The 18,766-nt window shown below is 61.6% G+C and overlaps 1 protein-coding gene across 3 annotated transcripts in view; it reads right to left on the bottom strand.

Annotated features, from left to right (window-relative positions):
* Positions 1-18,766, bottom strand: part of MACF1 (microtubule actin crosslinking factor 1) — a 114,189-nt gene that overhangs the window by 27,329 nt on the left and 68,094 nt on the right. For all 3 annotated transcript variants that reach the window (XM_088531108.1, XM_088531109.1, XM_088531110.1), the window contains 7 exons: positions 17,007-18,478; positions 4,333-4,494; positions 4,059-4,229; positions 3,080-3,246; positions 1,681-1,840; positions 915-1,241; positions 135-219 (listed from right to left, as the gene is read on the bottom strand). In XM_088531108.1, the coding sequence (XP_088387234.1) occupies positions 135-219; positions 915-1,241; positions 1,681-1,840; positions 3,080-3,246; positions 4,059-4,229; positions 4,333-4,494; positions 17,007-18,478 (2,544 nt within the window). The remainder of the gene's footprint in view (positions 1-134; positions 220-914; positions 1,242-1,680; positions 1,841-3,079; positions 3,247-4,058; positions 4,230-4,332; positions 4,495-17,006; positions 18,479-18,766) is intronic.

The following is an 18,766-nucleotide window of genomic DNA, read 5'->3' as shown; positions in this document are numbered from 1 at the left end:
AAGGAGAAAAGTCTCCTCCGAACTAGTCCCTGTAGACCATGAACTTCCCAACTAGCACAAAGCACCGCGTAAAGACTTCGCCGGGGGCATGGGAGAGCTCCGTATGCCAGAAGGTGTCCAGCTCTTCTCGTTACCTGTGGTTTGCTTCAGAAGAGCTTGTCCGTTTCTAATGGCTTGGTCCACGTTCTTCTTTCGGTTCAAAATCTCCTCGTTCAGAGCCTGGAGAGGAGGAAGCAGCTGCCGTTACCCTTCCGCAGGCAGGGCCCCGAGTCCTGCAGGCTGCTCAGTGCAGGACGGGGCCCACGCAGAGCAACTCCTGCTCTCCTTAACACCTAACACGGAGAGGTGACTACAGATCCAACACAAGTCCCTTCAAGCCTGTCTTGCTCTAGGACATATCAAGACTTATGGGACCCCCAGGCACAATCTTAGAGCAAAACCACCCAAATCTTCATCTAAAACTGAAGGATTCAGTCTTTAATTCACATAACCAAGCTCTTAGCAAGGTCCGCATGGCCCTAAGAGAAGAAATGGCCCTAAGAGAGAAGAAACAGGCTGCCATTCCAGCCCAGCTCAGCACACCCCTAGCTCAGCTCCTCAAATCCACATTCCTGGAAGCAACCTCCAGCCTTCCCAAGGCAAACAGTGGCCAAGCATGCTCAGAACCCACTCCCAAAGCAAACCAATCACTTGAAGTTTTGTATCCCTCTGCCCAGAACACCCATTTGGAGGCTGCAATTATTGCTTGCAACACATGAAATCTCTTTATACGTCTCCAAGCCCCAGCAAGGCAAAGCCTGTTCCACTGCCGCTTAAAATTAAAGTCAGACCAGAAACACAAAATGGATAAATGCAACAACAAACAAACAAGGAAAAAAGAAAAATAACAAAAAATGGAAGAAAACGGAAAATACCAGCTGGTCGCCATGCTGCTTCTGCAGGACGTCCCGTCTGTAATCCTTTACAGAGACCGAGCCAAGCTTGTCCTCGACCTCGGCCAGCCAGTTGAGCACTTCCACCTCCTCCTCCCCAAAGAGCCTCGCGTTCGCCAGCGCCTGCCGCAGCAGCGCGGCTTTGCGGGCGCCGCGCTCGCGGCTCTCGCCGTAGCGGCCCCGCAGCGCCTCGAGCTTCTCGGCCAGCAGCCGCTGCTCCGCGGCGCCGCTCAGCGCGGCCAGGCGCTGCCCCACGGCGACCGCGCGCTCCACCGCGGCCGCCCGCCGCGCCACGTCTTCCTCTAGAGCCTGGGAGCCGGGGTGGGGACGACAGAAACGACGACAAGGACAAAAAAAAACAGAAATAACAACAAAAGATGAGTGGAAATAATAAAGGAACAAACGAAAACGTGGGATGGGTCAAAATAAGGGAATGGAAATGGTGAACGCAGCTGAACTGGACAAAGGAGACACAGGAGCTGCCCGTGAACGGGCAAAGCGCGTCAAAATAAAGGAAGAATTAAATGAGACATAAACAGGAACGGCTTTGCCATCCGGATCTGGATGCTTTTCTCGCAAGAGGCAAAGATATCACTAAAATACTTTGTATTGGGGCTAAAAGCAAAGAGAGAGTCGGGGTTTGCAGTCTCCTCCTGGCATAGCGCAGCCTGGAAAACCTTTGTGATGAGGGAGGCAGATAAGAACCACCTCGCGCAGCGGCCACGTCCATCGGAGGTAGCTCTCCTACCTTGTGGCGACTGATCTGCTGCTGGATTTTGGCCGTCTGGGTGCCAATGGGCTCCGAGTTGGCCAGCTTCTTCTCCGTCACCGAGAGCCAGTCCGAAATGGGCTCCGTGGTTTCATGGAATTCCTTGGCCAGGACCAGGATGTCTTCCAGCTGCTTCTGCCTAAGTTGGGAGTGCAAGAAAGCGGCTCAGGAGGAGCGACCCTTTTGGAGGCTGCCAAGGGGAGCAGCCCCGAGCTGCCCCATCGCCCCGTGGCCGGTACGGCTTGGAAGGGGCTCGTCGGCTTCATGGAAGCAGGAGCCGGAGCGGAAACCCACAGGACTCAAAGCCAGAGAAAGAGGGAGCAGAAGCGGCTCTGCGGAGCCGTCACCTTGTCCAGCAAGTGGCGGATCCCAGCACAAAAAAGCAGCGCGGAGAAACTGCAGCACGAGCCTTTTTGTGCAGCTGCTCCCGCAGGGTCCAGCAGAAAGGTCCCTTTGTGCCACTTGGCTTCCACTAACATCGTCCCCTTAGAGATCCTCAGCTGCCGGCGGGGCCTGGGTCTTTCCCTAGGACATCTGGGCCCGGAGCGCCCATCTCCTCCGCAAGCTTTGGAAGCACCCGGAGGTCAATCCGGCCCTTGCAAGCCATTCCCATCCCGACATCTTAGCTTATGTAGCAACCAGCAACTTGCAAATGAAATTCAGGCAGCAGAGAGGTGTCAACAGGATGTTCCCACTACAGCTAAATGTTAAAAGCTTAGAGGAATAAAAATAACACCCATCCTCTGAAGGGAATTTGTTTAATCTGAGCTCTTCCCCGGCATTGTGCACTGTTGCTCTCTGCTTCGCTCCCCCCAAAGCTTTGATTTCCCATGTTTTCCAGCTGTGGTTTCCAGGATGTGACTGGGAAGAAGTCCCTGCCTGCTTTCCACGTGTTGTTATCCCAGGAGCAGGGAGTTAACACCTGCGGCAAACGCGGCGGCGCCGCTGGCAGGAGTTATCCAAACAAGCCCCTGTTTGGCCGAGCGGCTCCAGCCTCGCCAGCGGGAAAATAGCAAACAGGGGAGCAGAAGCAGCACCGTTTTGGTCACAAATTGGCTTTCCTTTAATGGACACAAATAACCAAGCTCTGAAAAACTGTGGGGCACCGTGGGGTAGAGGACAAGCTGTCCCTGCCCTTGGTTTTGCCCACCAAGGCTCGTGGTTGCCTCTTTGGGCCAGCCAACCTGTCCCTAAGGGATCCTGCTGGGAATGTGGTGGAGCTGGGCAGCCGAGCTCTGGACACGCGGCCCGGATTTCAGGGAAAACCAGGGAATTTTGCAGGAGATAAGGCAGGGTTCACACAGTGCAAGGGGCGAAACGCGGCTGGCAGCACAGCCGGGCACGGGGAAAAGCCGAGGGGTCTCTGCCCCGCTCCTACCTGTCGGCCGCCCTGCGGAGCAGCCCGGCCCAGCGCTTTTCCAGGCTCTCCAGCTGGGATACGATCTTCTCCCTGTCTGCCAGCTCGGCCGACTGCGCGATCCGCTCGCCCTCGGCCTGAATCATCTCCACCGTGGCCTTGCGATCGTCCAGGAGCCGCTGGAGCAGCTGGAGAGCAAAGAAGGGGAAAAGTTATGGAACTGGCTCAGCAGAACCGTTCCCCGGCCCGGGGACACCAGATTTCCATGTGCTTCTGAAAAGCATCAAAACGCATCAAGACTGGAGCTGGCCAAGCAGGATACCCACCCCAGCCGCCTCCTGCACCATCAAAATCGCCTCTAGAGAGATTCAAAGCACTTCTAGCTCCAGAGAAGTTTTATGAGGCTTCCCCATCACCCTCTCACAATCTACCAAGATTAGATTTTTATCTTTTCCTTTAAATTTCCGCTCCAAAGTTTCAACAGACTAAGCCTTTTTTACAGACTTATTTTTAAATGTTTTACCATGGCAATACTTGAATTTTCATCTGCGTGTTCATAAGAGCCAGCTCTGACCCAGGTTTGTTATGTTCACAAACACGAGCGTGCGTTGGGTTAGTTCTTACAGTCTGTATACTCCTTTTGTCCAAACACCCAAACTGGTAACTATAACACCAGCTTGCTCTTGACATAACACAATTAGCACAAACGAAACCGAGGGCTGGAAAAACACGGGCAACCAGCAGAACCAGCTGCAGACTTCCAGAGGCGGCGGGACAGTAACGCTGCTGATTTTCACTGTGGAAATGGCCGGTTTGGGCAAAGCAGCTGCCTGGTTGTAACCCCGGGATGGGGGGAGCCGGCTGGCCGCCCGCTGGGATGGCAGCAGCTTGTGGACATCCCAGTTATGCCTCATCTGCTACTGCTGGACCCAATTCCCGCCTGGTTATCCGGAGCCCCCGCTCCGTGAAGCCCCCGCAAGGATGTCCCCTTCTTGCTCACCTTCTGCTCCTGGATCTGGGCTTTCACCACCTTGTACTCGGCGGAGGGAGGCTTCTGGTTGGAGATGAGCTCCTCGGTGTCCGCCAGCCAGCTGAGCAAGGGCTCCAGGGCGTCCTGGAACTTGCCGCAGTGCAACAGGGCCTCTTGGAGCTGCGCGATCCTCTGGGCCACCTGCACGAGCACCGAGCACCATGAGGACGGCTCACGTGCCCCGTGTCCCAGCCCGTGCCCCAGCGCGGCTCCGCGGGCCTCGTCGTGGTCCCTGAGCACTCACCTTCTTGTTGAGGGTGTTCCAGCGGCTGTTGATGTCCTCCATGTCATGTTCCAGCCCCTGCACATCGCAGTTTTTGCCCGCGCTTTGGATGAGCCCTTGACCGACTCCATTCACTTGCTGCAGTTTCAGCTGCAGAGGATCCACTTGTTCCTTCTGGAACGTCTGGGAAGGGAAAGGTGGGATAGAAAACATCTTTAGACCTTGTGGGCTGCCCTTCACCTCCCTGGCTCCATCATGCAACAGATGCATCAGGTTTTCTTCTCCAGGGAAGATGCAGCATCTACCGCTGCCTGCGTTGCTCCAACTTTACTGAACGGAGCTGGGGAAGCAACACGCACGGCGCACGCAGTCCCCATGCAGCCTCCTCTGCTTTCCAAGAGGAAAATCCTCCTTTCCAAAGCCCTGGTCCCAGGGTGAGGCGCACAGAGCTTAGAGCACGGGCTGTGGCCAGCCAGCTGGTTTGGAAATGACGCATTCCCGGGGAAAAACCCAAGGGATTCTGGTAACGATGCTGCCGAGAAGCAAGACCCGACTCCCAGGGAAGTTGTGTTATCCGCTGCAACGACCCGCGCGGGGAACCGGGCGGCGGTTCGAAACACAAAGGCAACGAATGTGCAAGTCATTTATCGCGCCACATATTTGGCACGATCCCGCCTGGGAATCCGGTGGGGAAAAGCTTCTAAAAACAAAAAGACGGGAGGGAAGGGGGAGGAGGGCAACCGAAGCGCGCGTGAAGCGCGCCATTGTGAGCGGAGCGAGCCGGGAAAGGCCGGAGAGAAGGGCTCTTTATCAGCCCTTCGGATCGGCCGGAATTACCCGCCGAGGCGGCAGCCGGGGCCGTTTCCGTCGCGGAGCCCGCGCCCGGGAAGCGGCTTTCCCAGAAGGAACGGCGCCATCCCCAAAAAAGGGAGCGGATTCGCTCATTGTTTATTCTGGGGCCTTGCGCGAGGAGCCGACCCGGAGCGCGGGGCAGCCGGAGCGCCGCTGCGAGGGCCGCCCGCGCTCGTCCCGCTCGCGACGCTTTCCCCCTTGGAAAAGCAGGGAATTCAGGCGGCCGCTTCCTCCGGCGGCCTCAAACACAACAGGGACAGGGTCAAAATGTTAAAAAAGCAACTCCAGCGCAGATTGCAAAATGCGAAACTCCCCGCAGCTCCGCAATGGGAGAGCGGGCGCCGTACGGAGCCGATTGCTCAGGAGAGCGGCGCTACGGTCACAAGGAGCCAACGGCGACGGAGCCACCCGCTCCCCAGGCGCTTCTCCTGTTACCGCTTATACAGGGAGGCCACAAAAGGCCCAGGCCGATAACTCCGGCGCGCCGAGGGCCGGCACGAGCTGCTCCGGCGCCGGGAGCCGCCCGGGCACGCGGCGAGACCGGCATGAGCGGGAAGCGAAGGGCCCGGAGCGGCGCCCTGAAGACGCCGAGGGTTTAATCCATCCAGCTCCCTGTGAGTCAGCTCCGAAGCGCATCCCCACGGCACGGAGAGGCGCGCGGGATGAGCTGGCTGGATGGACATCTTGAGGACAGGAGCGCGTCGGCACCCGCTCCTCCTCCTCCTCCTCCTCATCCTCCTCCTCCTCTTCATCCTCCTCCTCCTCCTCCTCCTCCTCCTCCTCCTCATCCCCGCTCCACAGAGCTCCCAGCCATCCCTCCGCGCGCTGCTTTGCTCATCCCGGGCGGCTGCATCCCGCGATCCCAGCTGCTTCCTGCAATCCCGCGGCAGCCCGGCCGTGGGCGGCGGTGATCCTGAGCATCCCGTGGGCCACGGGGGCATTCCCGGAGCTTGGGCACCTCCCAGGAAGCATCCCACAACCCAACGCATCCAGCGGGAGCCCGAGCGCTCCCGAGCGAATCCCGAAGCAGCAGGGGGAATCGGAGCCCTTTCCAGGATGGGTCGCCTTCCCACACACCTCAAAGCCCTGCAGTGAGCACTAGGGAATGTTATTCCCTAGTTTTCTGCACGTTTTCCTCTCGGGATGCGGTAAGCAGCTCCCTGGTGGGTCCTGGCCCAAAAAACTTTCCAGCGAAACCTGCAATTTTTGTCCGAGCGAACGTAACGCGCTTCCATAAGCCCCAGGAAAGCCCGGGAGGAGGGTTTAGGGAGCGAGGCGGCCCCAGTCCTGCAGGTTGGAGGGGAAGGGGTCTCCCGAGTCCCCTGCGCTGGGGAGGGAGCCGCCCCGGCCCCAAACACGGCGATTCTGCGCCCAAAACGCCGCCCGCGAGGGCCTGCAGCACAAATACCTCCGTATCTGCCGGGGGGGACGCGGCGCGCTGGCCGGGCGCGCGGAAGGGACCCGGCTCCGCGCTGGCTCCCGCTTCCGCGGGTCCCTCCAGGCCAGATGCTCCGGGAGGCTCCGTTGGAGCCGGCGCTTCCTCGGGATGCTCTGGCGTGCTGGGCGTTGTGGCACCCGCAGCGCCGCCGGCCGGACCCTCCGACGCCGTTCCTGGCATTCCCGGGAACACCAGGGCATCCTCCAGCACCGGGACACCCGGCACGGCGGCCACGGGCTCATCCGCAAACGGCGCCGGCGCTTCCAGAGGCTCTTCCAGCCCCACGGCGGCATCGGAGGGCAGGCACCAAGTGCGCGGATCTTGGGCATCTCCGGCGGCTGCCGGGACCTCCCAAGCACCGAGCTCCGGAGCCGCTTGCTCCGCACGGAGCAGGACAGCAGCAGCTGCCGGTGCCACCGGGAGCCCGACCCCGGTGTCCGGGATGGTCCCTGCTGGCGGCTCCACGGCCGCCGCTCCGTCCTCCCAGGCTCCGGTGAACAGGGCGAACAGCAAGTCCAGGTCTCCCGGCTGCAGGACGCCCGGCTCTGCCTCCGCCTCCGGAGCCCAGGCCGCGCTCCGCAGGGATCCGCCCGCGCGGGCGGCCGGCGCCTGGATCTCATCCCGGGGAAGGGTCTCCGGCACGAGGCCCTCGGCAGCCGCCGCGCACGCCGGCTCCTCGGAGCCCAGCTCCGATGCGGAGCCAGCAGGGGAAGAGGCCGGGGAGCCGCCGGGAGAGTCCGCGCGCTCCGCTGGACGGCTCCGGCCCTCCGAGGCGTCGCTCTCCTTCTCCAGATCCGTGAGCTCCTCCTCGGAGAGCAGCTCCGGGATGTCCCAGTTCGTGAGCTCAGTCCTCTCGGACGGCAGCTGCTCCAGCCTCCCGGGGCTCCCGGCCGCCTCCGGCCCCTCCGTGTCCTTCGGCAAAGAGCATTCCCGGGGGGAGCCGGGCTCCTGGGCCGGGGCCGCTGCCCCTGCGCTGCCCGACACGTCCCCGTTAGCGGCGCTTCCCAGCGCAGAAACATCCGAGCGGGAATTTGTCCCCTCCAGGCCCCAAACGCAGCTCCCGTCTCCCTCGGGAGACGCCGGCCCCGCCGCGGCCCACGGCTCCTCGTCCGGCAGCGCCCCGCGGGCGTCCCCGGCCACCGGCCCCGCTGCGGCGACGGGGGACACGGCGCCATCCGAGTCCGTCGCGGTGATGGCCGAGGTCTCCCGCTCCGAGTAGGGCTCCGTACCCGGCTCCAGCGCGCTCGCTGCCTGCGAGCTGCAGGTGCCGTCCAAGTCCTCCAGGTCGGACACGACGGCGGAGTCGGAGGCGGAGGCCTCGAAGGCAGCCGGATGCTCGCGCGCCGCCGCGGCGCCCTCGGAGAGTTTTCCCGTGTGCGGGTCGGGTCCTTCCGAGCCTAACGGGGAGCCCTGGCCCTCCAGCTCCAGGGACACGGCTCCGTCGGCCTCCTCTTCGTCCAGGCACTGCTGCTCCAGCTCCAGGAACATCTGCACCGAGTCCGTGTCGGAGAGCGGCTCTGGGCCCGGGGGGCTGGCGGAGCGCTCCGAACTCGGGGCAAAGTCCTCGGCTTCGCACTGCACGGCCACGTCCTCGGTGCTGCGCGCGGGCCCGGCCGGCCCCGGCACCGCGGCCACCGCGAGCTCGGATGGCTCCGATGTCCCATGGCCACACGGCGTCCCCGGGCCGGAGGCGGCAGCAGGGTCTGCGGCGGGGAACTGTTCCCGTTCCTCCAAAATATCTGCCAAGCAACAGCTCTTCCTCTCATCCGTCAGCAGAACAGTCTTTCCCTTCTCCGACAGCGACGCCTCCTCCCACTCCTCCATCATTACCCATCGCTCGTCCTCCTCAAATCTCAGCTCCGACTCCGTTTTCTCCCGGAGATTGGAGGTGAGGAGGATGTTGAGTCCCGAATCCAGCAGCTCCTCGCTCAGGCACGGCGAGAGGTTGACGTTCTCCACGACACAATCCGCTTCCGAGGCCTCCAGGGTCTCCTGGTGCCCGTCGCTCAGGCTGCCCCTGACCAGGTTCTTCCTCGTGCGTGGCCAGGTGGCACTCGGAAGCCTGCGGCCCCGGGAGAAGTCCCTGCTGGGAAGGGGGAGATCTTCCGGATTGAGGAGGGGCCGGCATTCCTCCTGGGAATACTCGTAGCAGTCCTCGCTTAAGTGCTTGGCCGGCAACACGTCCGCGGCGCCGGCCGCTTTGGAGACGTGCTCCAAAGTCAGGGACTCGGACATGGGCTCCCCGCGGTCGGAGCGCCCGGAGCTCTCGGCTAACAGGGCGCCCGACTCCCGCTTTTCCTGCAGGGAGGGATTCGAGGCACCGGCTTCCGAGACTTCGCTCAGGGAGGCCTCGATCCTTTCCGCAAACTCGGGGAAATTGGGGGGCATGAAGGACTTCCACGAGCGCCTGTTGACGTTCTCCTTCCGCTCGGGATTCGGCCGTCTCCTGGGCGGAGCCGGCGCCGACTTGGAGACGTCGCTGCTGAGTTTCAGCGCGTCGAAAATGACCCTCTCGTCCAGCTTCTTGGCCTCGGGCGGCCTCGACTCGAACACGTTGGAGGCTCCCAGCGTCCCGTTGCTGGATATGGTGCTGCCGTCCGCCTTATCCAAGGTGCTCTTGGAGGGCTGGCTGAGCTTGGAGCCCTGGTCGATCTGCTCGTTGATCCTCATCGTGTCGTAGATGGAGCGCTGCGGGACGTAGCAGTCCTCGATGTAGCCGTCCTCGTCGTCGCCCTTGCCCAGGCACGCGGGGTTCTGCCGCAGACAGTCCGGCCTGCTGAGCGGTTTGCCCATCGCCCCGGTCAGCGGCGGCCCGCGGGCCCCGTCACCCCGTCGCGCGCCGCCGCCGCACACGCATCGCGAGCGGCCCCCCGCGCCCCCCAGGCAGCTCCCATCGGGAACGGGGCCTCTCCCTATGGAAGCCAATCCCGGGGGTCCCGAGCGCGGCGCATCCCACCCCCCCGCGGCCGAGCAGCCCCGCGCGCGCCGGCCCTTTTTTCCCTCCCTTTTTGCAGTAAAAAGACAACGTTCCTCTCTCCCGGCAACTCCGTCGGCAGGGAAGGCAGCTCCGCTTCAACGGGTATTCCCAGGGATTCGCGGGAGAAGCCGCGGACGAGTTGGAGGCTGTTAATTTATCCCGTGCGTGTCCGGCTAATAACAAAGGCGCTGCGCCCGCCGCCCGTCACGTCTCGCGGCCCCGCATCTCCGCTCCGGCCCTGCGGAATTCCAGCTGCTCCGAATTAGCCTCTCCCGCGGCCTCCAGTGTTTTCATTTGAACGGAGCCGCTCGGCGGATATTCGTGCGAGTTTAAACACAGGAAGTTCTTCGTTCAGGGCAAACTCGGAGGCTTCCTGTCTCCCCAACATGCTGGCATTGTTGTTCCGCGGGCGGCGAGCCCGGAGCGCGGCCCGCGCCGGTACCCGCTCCGCGGCGCCGCGCGGGAAGGCGGCCGGCAGGCGGGCGCGTTGGGTTTTTTTTTTCCCAAAAAAAAAAAAAGACTTAAAAAAAAAAAAAATAAAAAGGCTTTAAAACATATCCAAAAATGGAAAGGGAATGGATCCGCACGGATTCCCCCAAGTTCCCGGGAGCTGGCGAGGAAGAAAAGAAGGGAAAAAAGGGAAAGCGGCGGCGCCCGGCGCCAGTCCCGGCTCCGCTCGCGGGGCCGTTCCCGTTCCCGGCTCCGCTCGGCGCTAAGTTGGGCGGCGGGCGGGGGGCGGCGGGGGCGGCTCGGGGCCGCCGGGCGCCCCGGCCATGGCGGGGGGGCCGCGGAGCCGCCGCCGCGGGCGCTTTTGTGCGGGGCTGCGCGCGGGGCTTCAGCGCCGCCCCCGCCGCCGGCCCCCGGGCCGCATGACGAGCGGCAGCCGCTGCCTTCCTCCTCCGCCGCCGCCGCCTCCTCCTCCTCCGCCGCCGCCGCCGCCTCCGCCAAACTTCCCGCGGGCGGAACAAAAGGCCGGGCCGAAGCGAGGCCGCCGCCGCCGGCACCGGCGCCCTCCGCGCTGCCAACTCCGGCCGGGGGATGGATGGAGGGAGGGAGGGAAGGAGGGAAGGAAGGAAGGAGGGAGGGATGGAGGGAGGGAAGCGGGAGGCGGGCGGGGGGCCGGGCCGCGGCCGGCGGGGCGGGCGCAGGGGCGGCCCCCGCGTCGCGTCGCGTCGCTTCCCCCCCGCCGCGGGGACCGGAGCCGCCGGGGAGCGGGGGGAGCCGCGGGCCGGGGCCCGTCCCCGTCGCGCCGGGCCTGGCTCCTCCTCCGGGGGGAGGCGGCAACGCGCAAATCCCCCGACAAAGGAGCAGCTCCGCCCTGGCGCGGCACCGGCACCGGCACCGGGCCCTTTGTGCCGGCCTGGCGGAACCGGCACCGGCCCCCGCGCCGCTCCGGGGAGGGTTTTCCGGCCGCACGGGCGTCAGCCAGAATAATATTTAAAAATAATAGCGTTAAGGGCAGCGCAGGAGGGGTCAGAGCCGCCCGTGTCCCCCGCGGAAGGTGGCGGCGGTGCCGGAAGGGCCACGCGGGAATCACCGCGCGGAAGCGGCGCCGAGCGCGGAGCCGCCGCGGGAAGCGGAGAGGAACCGGGGGCTCCGGCTGCCTCGGCGCAGCTCCAGGCAACGGCGGCCCCGGGCGCCGCTTCCCGGGCGGCTCCGCTCGCGGAAAGCGCAGGAGAGGCCGGACGGGTCCGCGGCGATGCGCCGGTGCCTGGGAAATGCTCCGGTGCACGCGGAGCCGCTCGGATGCACCCCGGCATCGTCGCGTTGCGACGTCCCCACAACCCTCCTTGTGCCGTGCAAAGAGCAAGAGCCCCGTCGTGCCGGTGGGAAACAAGGGCCTGGGCTGTCCCCAAACCTCCCGCCGTCCCCAAACCTCCCGCTGTCCCCAAACCTCCCGCCGTGCCCAAGGTGAAGGAGGAAGCTCCCGGCCCGGCCGCGAAGCCACCGTGGACCCTGCAAGTGCCAACAGCGCCCACGGGACCCTCTGTCCCCAGGGATCCTGTGCCCTTGAGAAAACAACAGAAAGAAGCATTTTGCCAACATAAAAAAGGGAGATTGTCAAGATTTGGAATGAGGAATGCTGGTCCAGTTATTGCTGGAAGCTGGTAGAAAAGCAGGAGAGCCCTTTGGAAGCCCCTTGACTTATTTCCATGATTAAACGCGAGCGAAGAAACGTGGTGGCGGGGGGAGCAACGAAGACTTTGCAAGCGCCGCTACCCGCTCCGGCACGGCCGTGTATAAACGCACACGCGGGCGCCGTGCGCAACGCGCCGCGCGCCGGGCCCGGCACGGGAGCCCTCCGGGAACGGGGGTCCGGAGGCCATCGGAGCCCGTGACACATCCTGGCACCGTCTCGGCTCCTCCGGGCCCCGGGTGGGTTTGTGCACGGCGGGGGACAGGGCTCGCCGGGCTCCTAATGCGATGCAGCTGGAACAACACGGGCCGGGCGGGCTGGGAGCCCAGGGCTTCCCGTCCCCATTCCCACCTTGCCGGCCGCAGCTCTCCCGGCCGGCCAGGACCGTTAGACGCTCGGGGGGCCCCTTCCGCGAGGAATTCCAGGAATCCAGGCTGGGGGTGCGGAGGCTTTTTGTTCCACGCTGAAGAATGATCTCGATGTGGAACTGCCAGCTTCACAGCCAGAAATTCTTTTCCTATTTCCTCACCGCGTCACGTGCCAGGAGCGAGCGGAGCCTTCCCGCACCGCGGCCCCCCGCCGGCCCTAAAACCATTAGGGCTAAAGCCAATTACGATCCCGCCTGCGTCTGGCCCGGAGCTCCGAGCCCGAGCGCCAGCAGGTCCCTGGGCCGCAGGGCCCCGGCTCCAACCCCACGGATGCCACCGGGGATCCCGGTATCTCTAACCCCACGGATGCCACCGGGGATCCCCGTATCGGCCCCGGGAGTCCCCGAGTGCCGGGAGCCGCGGCGCTTGCACCAGGGTCACGCTCCAGCACGAAGCCCAGGAAGGACGGGGCAGGCTGGGAAGGTCCTGCTGGAATTCCTGTCCTTCCCCATGGCTCCGGTATGTGGAACGCTGCCAGCGGCAATCGCTGGTACCGAAATAACCGCCCGATAGAGCCCGCAGCGGGGCCCGGGCACCCGAGCGCGCGGGGAGGGCAGGACGGGCCCGCGGAGGCTCCTGTCCCTTCTCCCGCGTCACTCCATGCCCGAGCTCGCGTTAGAGCCGGGGACGCTGCAGACCCATCGGACACGGGGATGCCAACGCTCCTGCCAGCAGCCCGGCCCTTGGGACCATCTTTGGGCTCCTACCTCGTCCCCAGCCCTCAATCCCATCTCCAGCCCCAGCAGAGCCCCCTCCTGCCTCCTCAAAGGCTTTTTCCAGGCTTGCTTGGAAACGGCGGAGCCAAAAAAGCATCTCGGGGGGCCACGGCGCGCTCTGCTCGCTGCAAAGAGGGACACGGGCCCTGCGAGCGCCCGGCCTCCTCGCGGGGGTGGCGGGTCCCCGGAGCTCGGCATTCCTGCTCCGTGCAAAGCTGCTCTTCCTAGCAGCCCCTGGAACCACCGCGGAGCATCCGCACCCCCGGCTCCCGGGGTCTCCCCTGCACCAGGACATTCCCGGGCCGTGTCCATGCGCTGCGGAGCCGCGACCCAAGCGGGCTCCTCAGAGGCGCTCTGGGCACAGCGGGAGCGTTTCAGGGCAAGGAAGCAGCAGGGATCGTTCCGGAGGGGTCGCTCCGGCGGCTCTCGGCTCAATCAGCTCCTGTTCCCCGGCTGCACCGGGGCATTGGGCCCTGCTCAAGCAGCAGCACGGAGCAGCGCGCTCAAACACCCCAAAACCACCCGGCGGTTTGGGCCGCCGTTTGGGCAACTTGCCACAGCCCAGGGCAGCGCTAGCCATTGGGGACCAGGAGGGCCACCCAGCGCCCAAGGGAATCCAGGCAAAACCACCTCCGTGCTGGCTCCAGAGAGGGAGCCGGTGCCTTTAAGGCAGCCCGACAGCTGTGGGAGGCATTTCTGCTCCAAATACTGCCCGGGATGCTTGGAGGAGGCCGGGAAGCGCCGGGCGCGGAGAGCGGCCCGTGCCCGCCAGCTGCTCCGAGCCCCGGAGCCGGCGCATTCCTGGCGGCCACGCGAGGGTTAAAAATACCGGCAGCTGGGCCAGGAGCTCAGGGGCCGCTGCTGTCCCCTCCCTGTGTCCATTGGGGACACGGCGGGACAGGGATGCACCTCCCAGGCGGCCTCAGAGCCCCGCGGGGAGCAGGGGACGTGCTGGAAATATCCGCGCTCGGCAGCTCCGCTCAGGCTCAAGCCCAGACTTGCAGCCCTGGCTCGGGCCGCGCGTCCTCCCGCGCGCGGGTGACACTTTCGGGCTGTCCCACCACGGGGATGTCCCCCGGCGGGGCAGACGCCGGGTGCAGACGGCCTGACCCGCTCTGAAACGCCATGGGAACGCGCCTGAGGTTAGAGCTGTCCCGGGATTCTCCCTCCTGCCTCTCCCATCCTTCGGGATCGGACCTCTGGGGGTTCCAAGTCTCGTTGCCAAATCCAGCGTGTTGCAACTCGGGTTTCACTGAACTGCTCCAAAAGGCTCAGGAGGGGACGGCGCGGAGCGGCTGGCCGGAGCTCTCCCCTCCTCCTCCTCCTCTTCCTCCTCTCTCCCTGGGCTCAAATCAGTCATTTCTTAGAAGCTAAGGAAGGGAAGGGGGGAAGGAAAGGGGCCCGGGGAGCCCTTGGTTGCTGCTGCGGGTCGTTAGCGCGGAGGAGACGGACACGCGGCCGGAGCCGCTTCCCGCTGCCCATCCCGGCAAAGCCCGGCCGGCCCCGGCGGCAGCACCGCGGCCTCTCGGAACCGGCGACTCAGGGTTGAAAAACACCAATTTTCCCCCTTCTTTTCTTGGTTTGGGTACGGGTGGGGTTTAATTATTCCTCGGAGGCAAGATCATGGATAAAACCCAGTGCCGGTGCCCGCACGGGCAGGTCCCGGCTCGCAGGAATTCCTGCGCCGCGCTCCGAATCACTCCAAATCATCCCAAATCTCCCCAAACGCGGTCGCCTTCCGCTTCCAATGCGCGAGCAGGAACTTTGCTTGCACCAAGCAGCACCCGGGGCTTTACTCCAAGCCCGGTTTTATCCTCATGGGCTTTGGGGAGGATCCATTGCAATTTGGGCTCTGCAATTCGGGGTTGCTGGCCCGCAAGAGGGCAATGAAAACGTGAGCGGGCCCCGGCGTCCTGGCAATTGCTTGCAGGGGGAATTTTGCTGTTTGCTAAACTGAGTCAACATCGCTGGTGCATGTAGTAACGCTTCAACTGTAGCTCATTTGGCTCCGGTCATTAAAATTTAATATTGCAACAAGCTCTGAGGAAACCAAGAGCGACTCGCAAAAGCGGCAATGGAAATAAAGCGCCTTGGCCTAACCTCAAGCTGGAGACCAAGAGTTAAAGATCAGGTTCCTTTGCTCTGGCTGGCAGCTCAACGCAAGCTAAAAACACATTATTTTAGCTGCAGCGCAGCTGTATCTAAAGCGACCCATGGGGATGTCCATATATGCACAGACGCCGAACCGCAGAAACGCCTCTTGGCTGCGCTCGATCCCACCGGGAAGCGCGGGAGAAACCGGTGCCCTCTTCCCACTCGGCTCCCTCGGGTGGGAAAAGGAGCCCGTGGGGGTCAGGTCTCCCAAATTAAGGGTTTATTGGAGCCTGTTCCCTCTTGGGGTAGGTGGAAGCGGGAGGTTGTAGGCAGGAATGGAAAATATATGGGACACTCGGGGTGTAAATTGCCTCCGGAGTCACCCGCTTGTGGCCCCGGAGTCAGAGCCATCAATATATCTTCTTTATTAAAATCCGGACACAAAGGGCCCAGAAGTGGCCACCTTTGTCAGGGCTGCATGGGCAACGCGCTCGGAGCCCTGGGGCCATGCCTCATTTGCATCTCATTTACACAGATGTTCATTTAAATTAATGCTTTAAGACACTGAATCCGCCCGCCTTGGGGCGTCTGCGCAGCCGGAGCAGAACCGGGATGCCCGGGAACCAAGGGACACACCTGGGATCGTGTCCCCACACCAAAAGCCACCCCTGCTCCTCGGCAGACACAGGGGCGGCTGGAAAACGGGGCAGTTCTGACACTGTCCACGATATCGGACACGGGTGGCCTCGAAGGCTAGAGCGGCTCCTGACAAGGACATTTCCTCCCTGTCACCAGCTCGTAGGGCCGAGGCCACTGTTGTCTTAAAGGTTCATCTCCGCAGAGCTTAGCCCTTAGTTAGGAGGGAGCAGAGTGTTTCCCCCCTGCTTCCAAGGAGCAGCCAGGACCATGAAGCAGGAAGGTTTCACCCGTTATCCACACCAGGACCTCCTTTCTGGGTGCGTTTATTCCAGAATAATTCCAATTGTGTGTGGTCGTCTTTGGTTTCCCCCCACCAAAGGCCAAGCTGAAGCCCTCCCGAAGGGCGCGAGTTCCAAGCAGGAGGACAGCGGCACCGGCAGAGCCATCGGAGCAGCCCGGATCCGCCCTCGAGCCCAAACCCCTCCTTGGCCAGGCAGCCCCTCAACACAAACCTCTCCTCTGGTCAAGGCTTCACGGAGCTGTTAATGATGGAATGGGATCAATTAGCCACGTGAGGGAAACCAAAGGGCTGTAAAAATGCCTCTCCCCAACACACATTATCACCAGGATCCGAGCGGCGAGATGTAAATCAGGCCAATCACCAGCTCTGGAGCAAAGCAGCAAGAGAAGTTTCACAGCAAGAGAATCTCTAAGCAGTGTTAGTGCAATTAATGGAGCGTAGCAGCACGGCCCGACAGCGCACAGGAACCAAGGCTGCTGCAAACCTCCTCTCCCTAAACATTTCTGCAAGCCCAGGTGGCCTCTACCAGCTCCGTGCAGGAAAAAAACCCTATGGCAAAACTCAGCCTTGATTTTATTCCCTGTGTGCATCTCCTCTCCCACAGTTTATCTAGGAAAGACTGACCCAGAGGTGAAGTGGCCAACCAGAATAAATGCCAGAACAGGTAGAAAGATCTTCAGGATGATCTGAGGTGGATCTCTACAGGTCTCCTCGAACCTTAAGGATTCTATGATTCTATGACCAGACTCTCGGGTGATGCCGACTTGCAGTTTAAATACACTCAAACATTCCTCCCTCTCCAAAGACCCACATACCAACCACCTCTAAAGCCAGGAGGAACTGGCACTCCAACACTAGAGCACTGCAAGGAGAGCAGAGAACTGTATTTTCTCCCCTCACAAAATCTTTTCACCACGGCCTATCAATTCCAGCAGTTGATTCTGGATCCCCCAGAGCTGAGGATATCTCACTGCACCAAGCGTGCTGACATTTTAGCAACAACAAAGTCACAACGAGCTCGAAGACCAGAAGCCTGAAACAAAAGGCCATGACACCAGACAGACTTTTAAACACCAAATACCACTTAAGAAATGTCAGAGCATAAAGACTTACCTTGAAGGCCGCCAGCTGCTGGTTGATGATCTCCACCTCGGTGCCCACCACCCACTGCAGGGCCTCGCTGTCCTCCGCCGCCGTCGTCATGTGGCTCAGCTCCTTCAGACGGCTGTAGAAGTCCTCGACGCGAGACAGCGTCGTCTCCACCTCCTCCTGCCGGTTCTTGCCTCTCTCGGTCAGTTTGCTGCACTGTTTATTGAGCGTCTCCAATTCGCGTTTCAGCCCTAATAAATCAGGGCTTCCTTCGTCCTCCAGCATTTTCTTACATTTGCTTTCGGAAGCTTCGATGTCGCACTTCAGCTGCTGCAGTTTGCCCAGGAACGCACGGACATCCTCTGCTTGAGACTGGAGGCTGTCGGCGTCTCTCCCAATGGAGCCCATGCCGTCCAGCTCGTCGTCAAGATCTGCCAGTTGAGAGAACATCTCCCTGACCCAATTATTGAATTGGCCGATGCCTTCGAGCTTGCTTTCCATGAGCACACAGCAATCGTTCACTCTCTGCTTCACAGCTTTAAAGTCTTGCTGAGCCATTTCGGCTTGGCACAAGAGCTGGGAGCAGTCAGAGCCGTCCGGGGCATCTTCTACCAGACCTTGTGTGAAGTTTTTCAGATAATCCACTTGTGGCTCGAGGGCCTGCAGCACCTCCTGCTGTGCCCTGAGCTTCTCCATGTTCTTGGTGCTGCAGGCCTGCGGTCCGAGCGCGTCGTAGATCTCCAGCTGGTGCTTAGCCCCTTCTAGCTTCTTCTCGATGTTCTTGAAGCTCTCTTGAAACTCTTTGAGCCTCTGTGACATTTCTTCAATGGAGCCTGTCTTGGCTTGCAGCTCCTCCGTGATGGCATCCATCTTCTGGTTGATGCCAGCCTTCTCGTCGCGAACATCATCCTCGTCAGCTTGAGAAGCATCTATGAGGATGTCGGCCGCGCTGTTGAGCATCTCGAGCAAGGAGCGGCGCTTCTCCACGTCGCTCAGCAGAGCCTTTGCCCTCAGCAGAGTTGCTTCCAGCTGCACAGGATCCAGAGTCACTTCCAGCTCTGACATCTTTGCCTTACAGTCCTCCACCCAAGGGAGCAGGTCCTCCGTGTGCCGTTGGTACTTGTGAGCCTTCTGCAAACAGTCCTTGAGCTTGGAGTGCCTGTCAGCAACCTGTTTGCTGAGCTCTTCCCAGTGTGTTTTGAGGCCAAACAACTGGTTTTGCAGAGTAGTCTTTTCCTCTCCAGGCTGGACTGAAAGCAGCAAAGACTCTCCCTCAGCTACAATCATCTCATAGGAGCCACTGTGTTGGTTGAGGCTCTTCTGGAACTCTTCTTGTTCCTGAATTTGGCTCTGCAGCCTCTCCAGTTTAGCAGAAATAGGTTGGCTCTGAGCTTGCTGGCACAGCTTGTCATCTAGCCAGGTCCTGAGTTCATCAAACATATGCTGGAACTGCTGGGAACTTGCGAGCGCAGTCTGCAGTCGGTTCATCCGGTCGGCTGAAATGGAAATAAGATTAGAACGCGACAATTAAGCTGGAATCGAATAAACAAAGTGCAATCATCTTATATCATGTCAGATGCTCTAACTGTGTTTTGATTAACAGGAAGGAGCTCTTTCCATTGCATCACTAGCCTTTGTGTTCACTGGTTCACGAATTTCTTAAGGATTAGTAAGTAATGATGATGCAGAAGAGTCAATTCTCCTGACTAATACCTAAATGCGACCTCTTGGGAACCAAAAGGGCATGTCAGGATTAGAGGTGACCCCTGTGTCTTCTCTATTCC

Source organism: Tinamus guttatus, unplaced genomic scaffold, assembly GCF_059628265.1.
Source record: "Tinamus guttatus ecotype Peru unplaced genomic scaffold, ASM5962826v1 Tinamus_guttatus_pri_ptg000397l, whole genome shotgun sequence".
NCBI classification, from domain to species: Eukaryota; Metazoa; Chordata; class Aves; order Tinamiformes; family Tinamidae; genus Tinamus; species Tinamus guttatus.
Note: the sequence above shows the minus strand (reverse complement) of the source record. Positions and strands in the feature narration are given on the sequence as shown.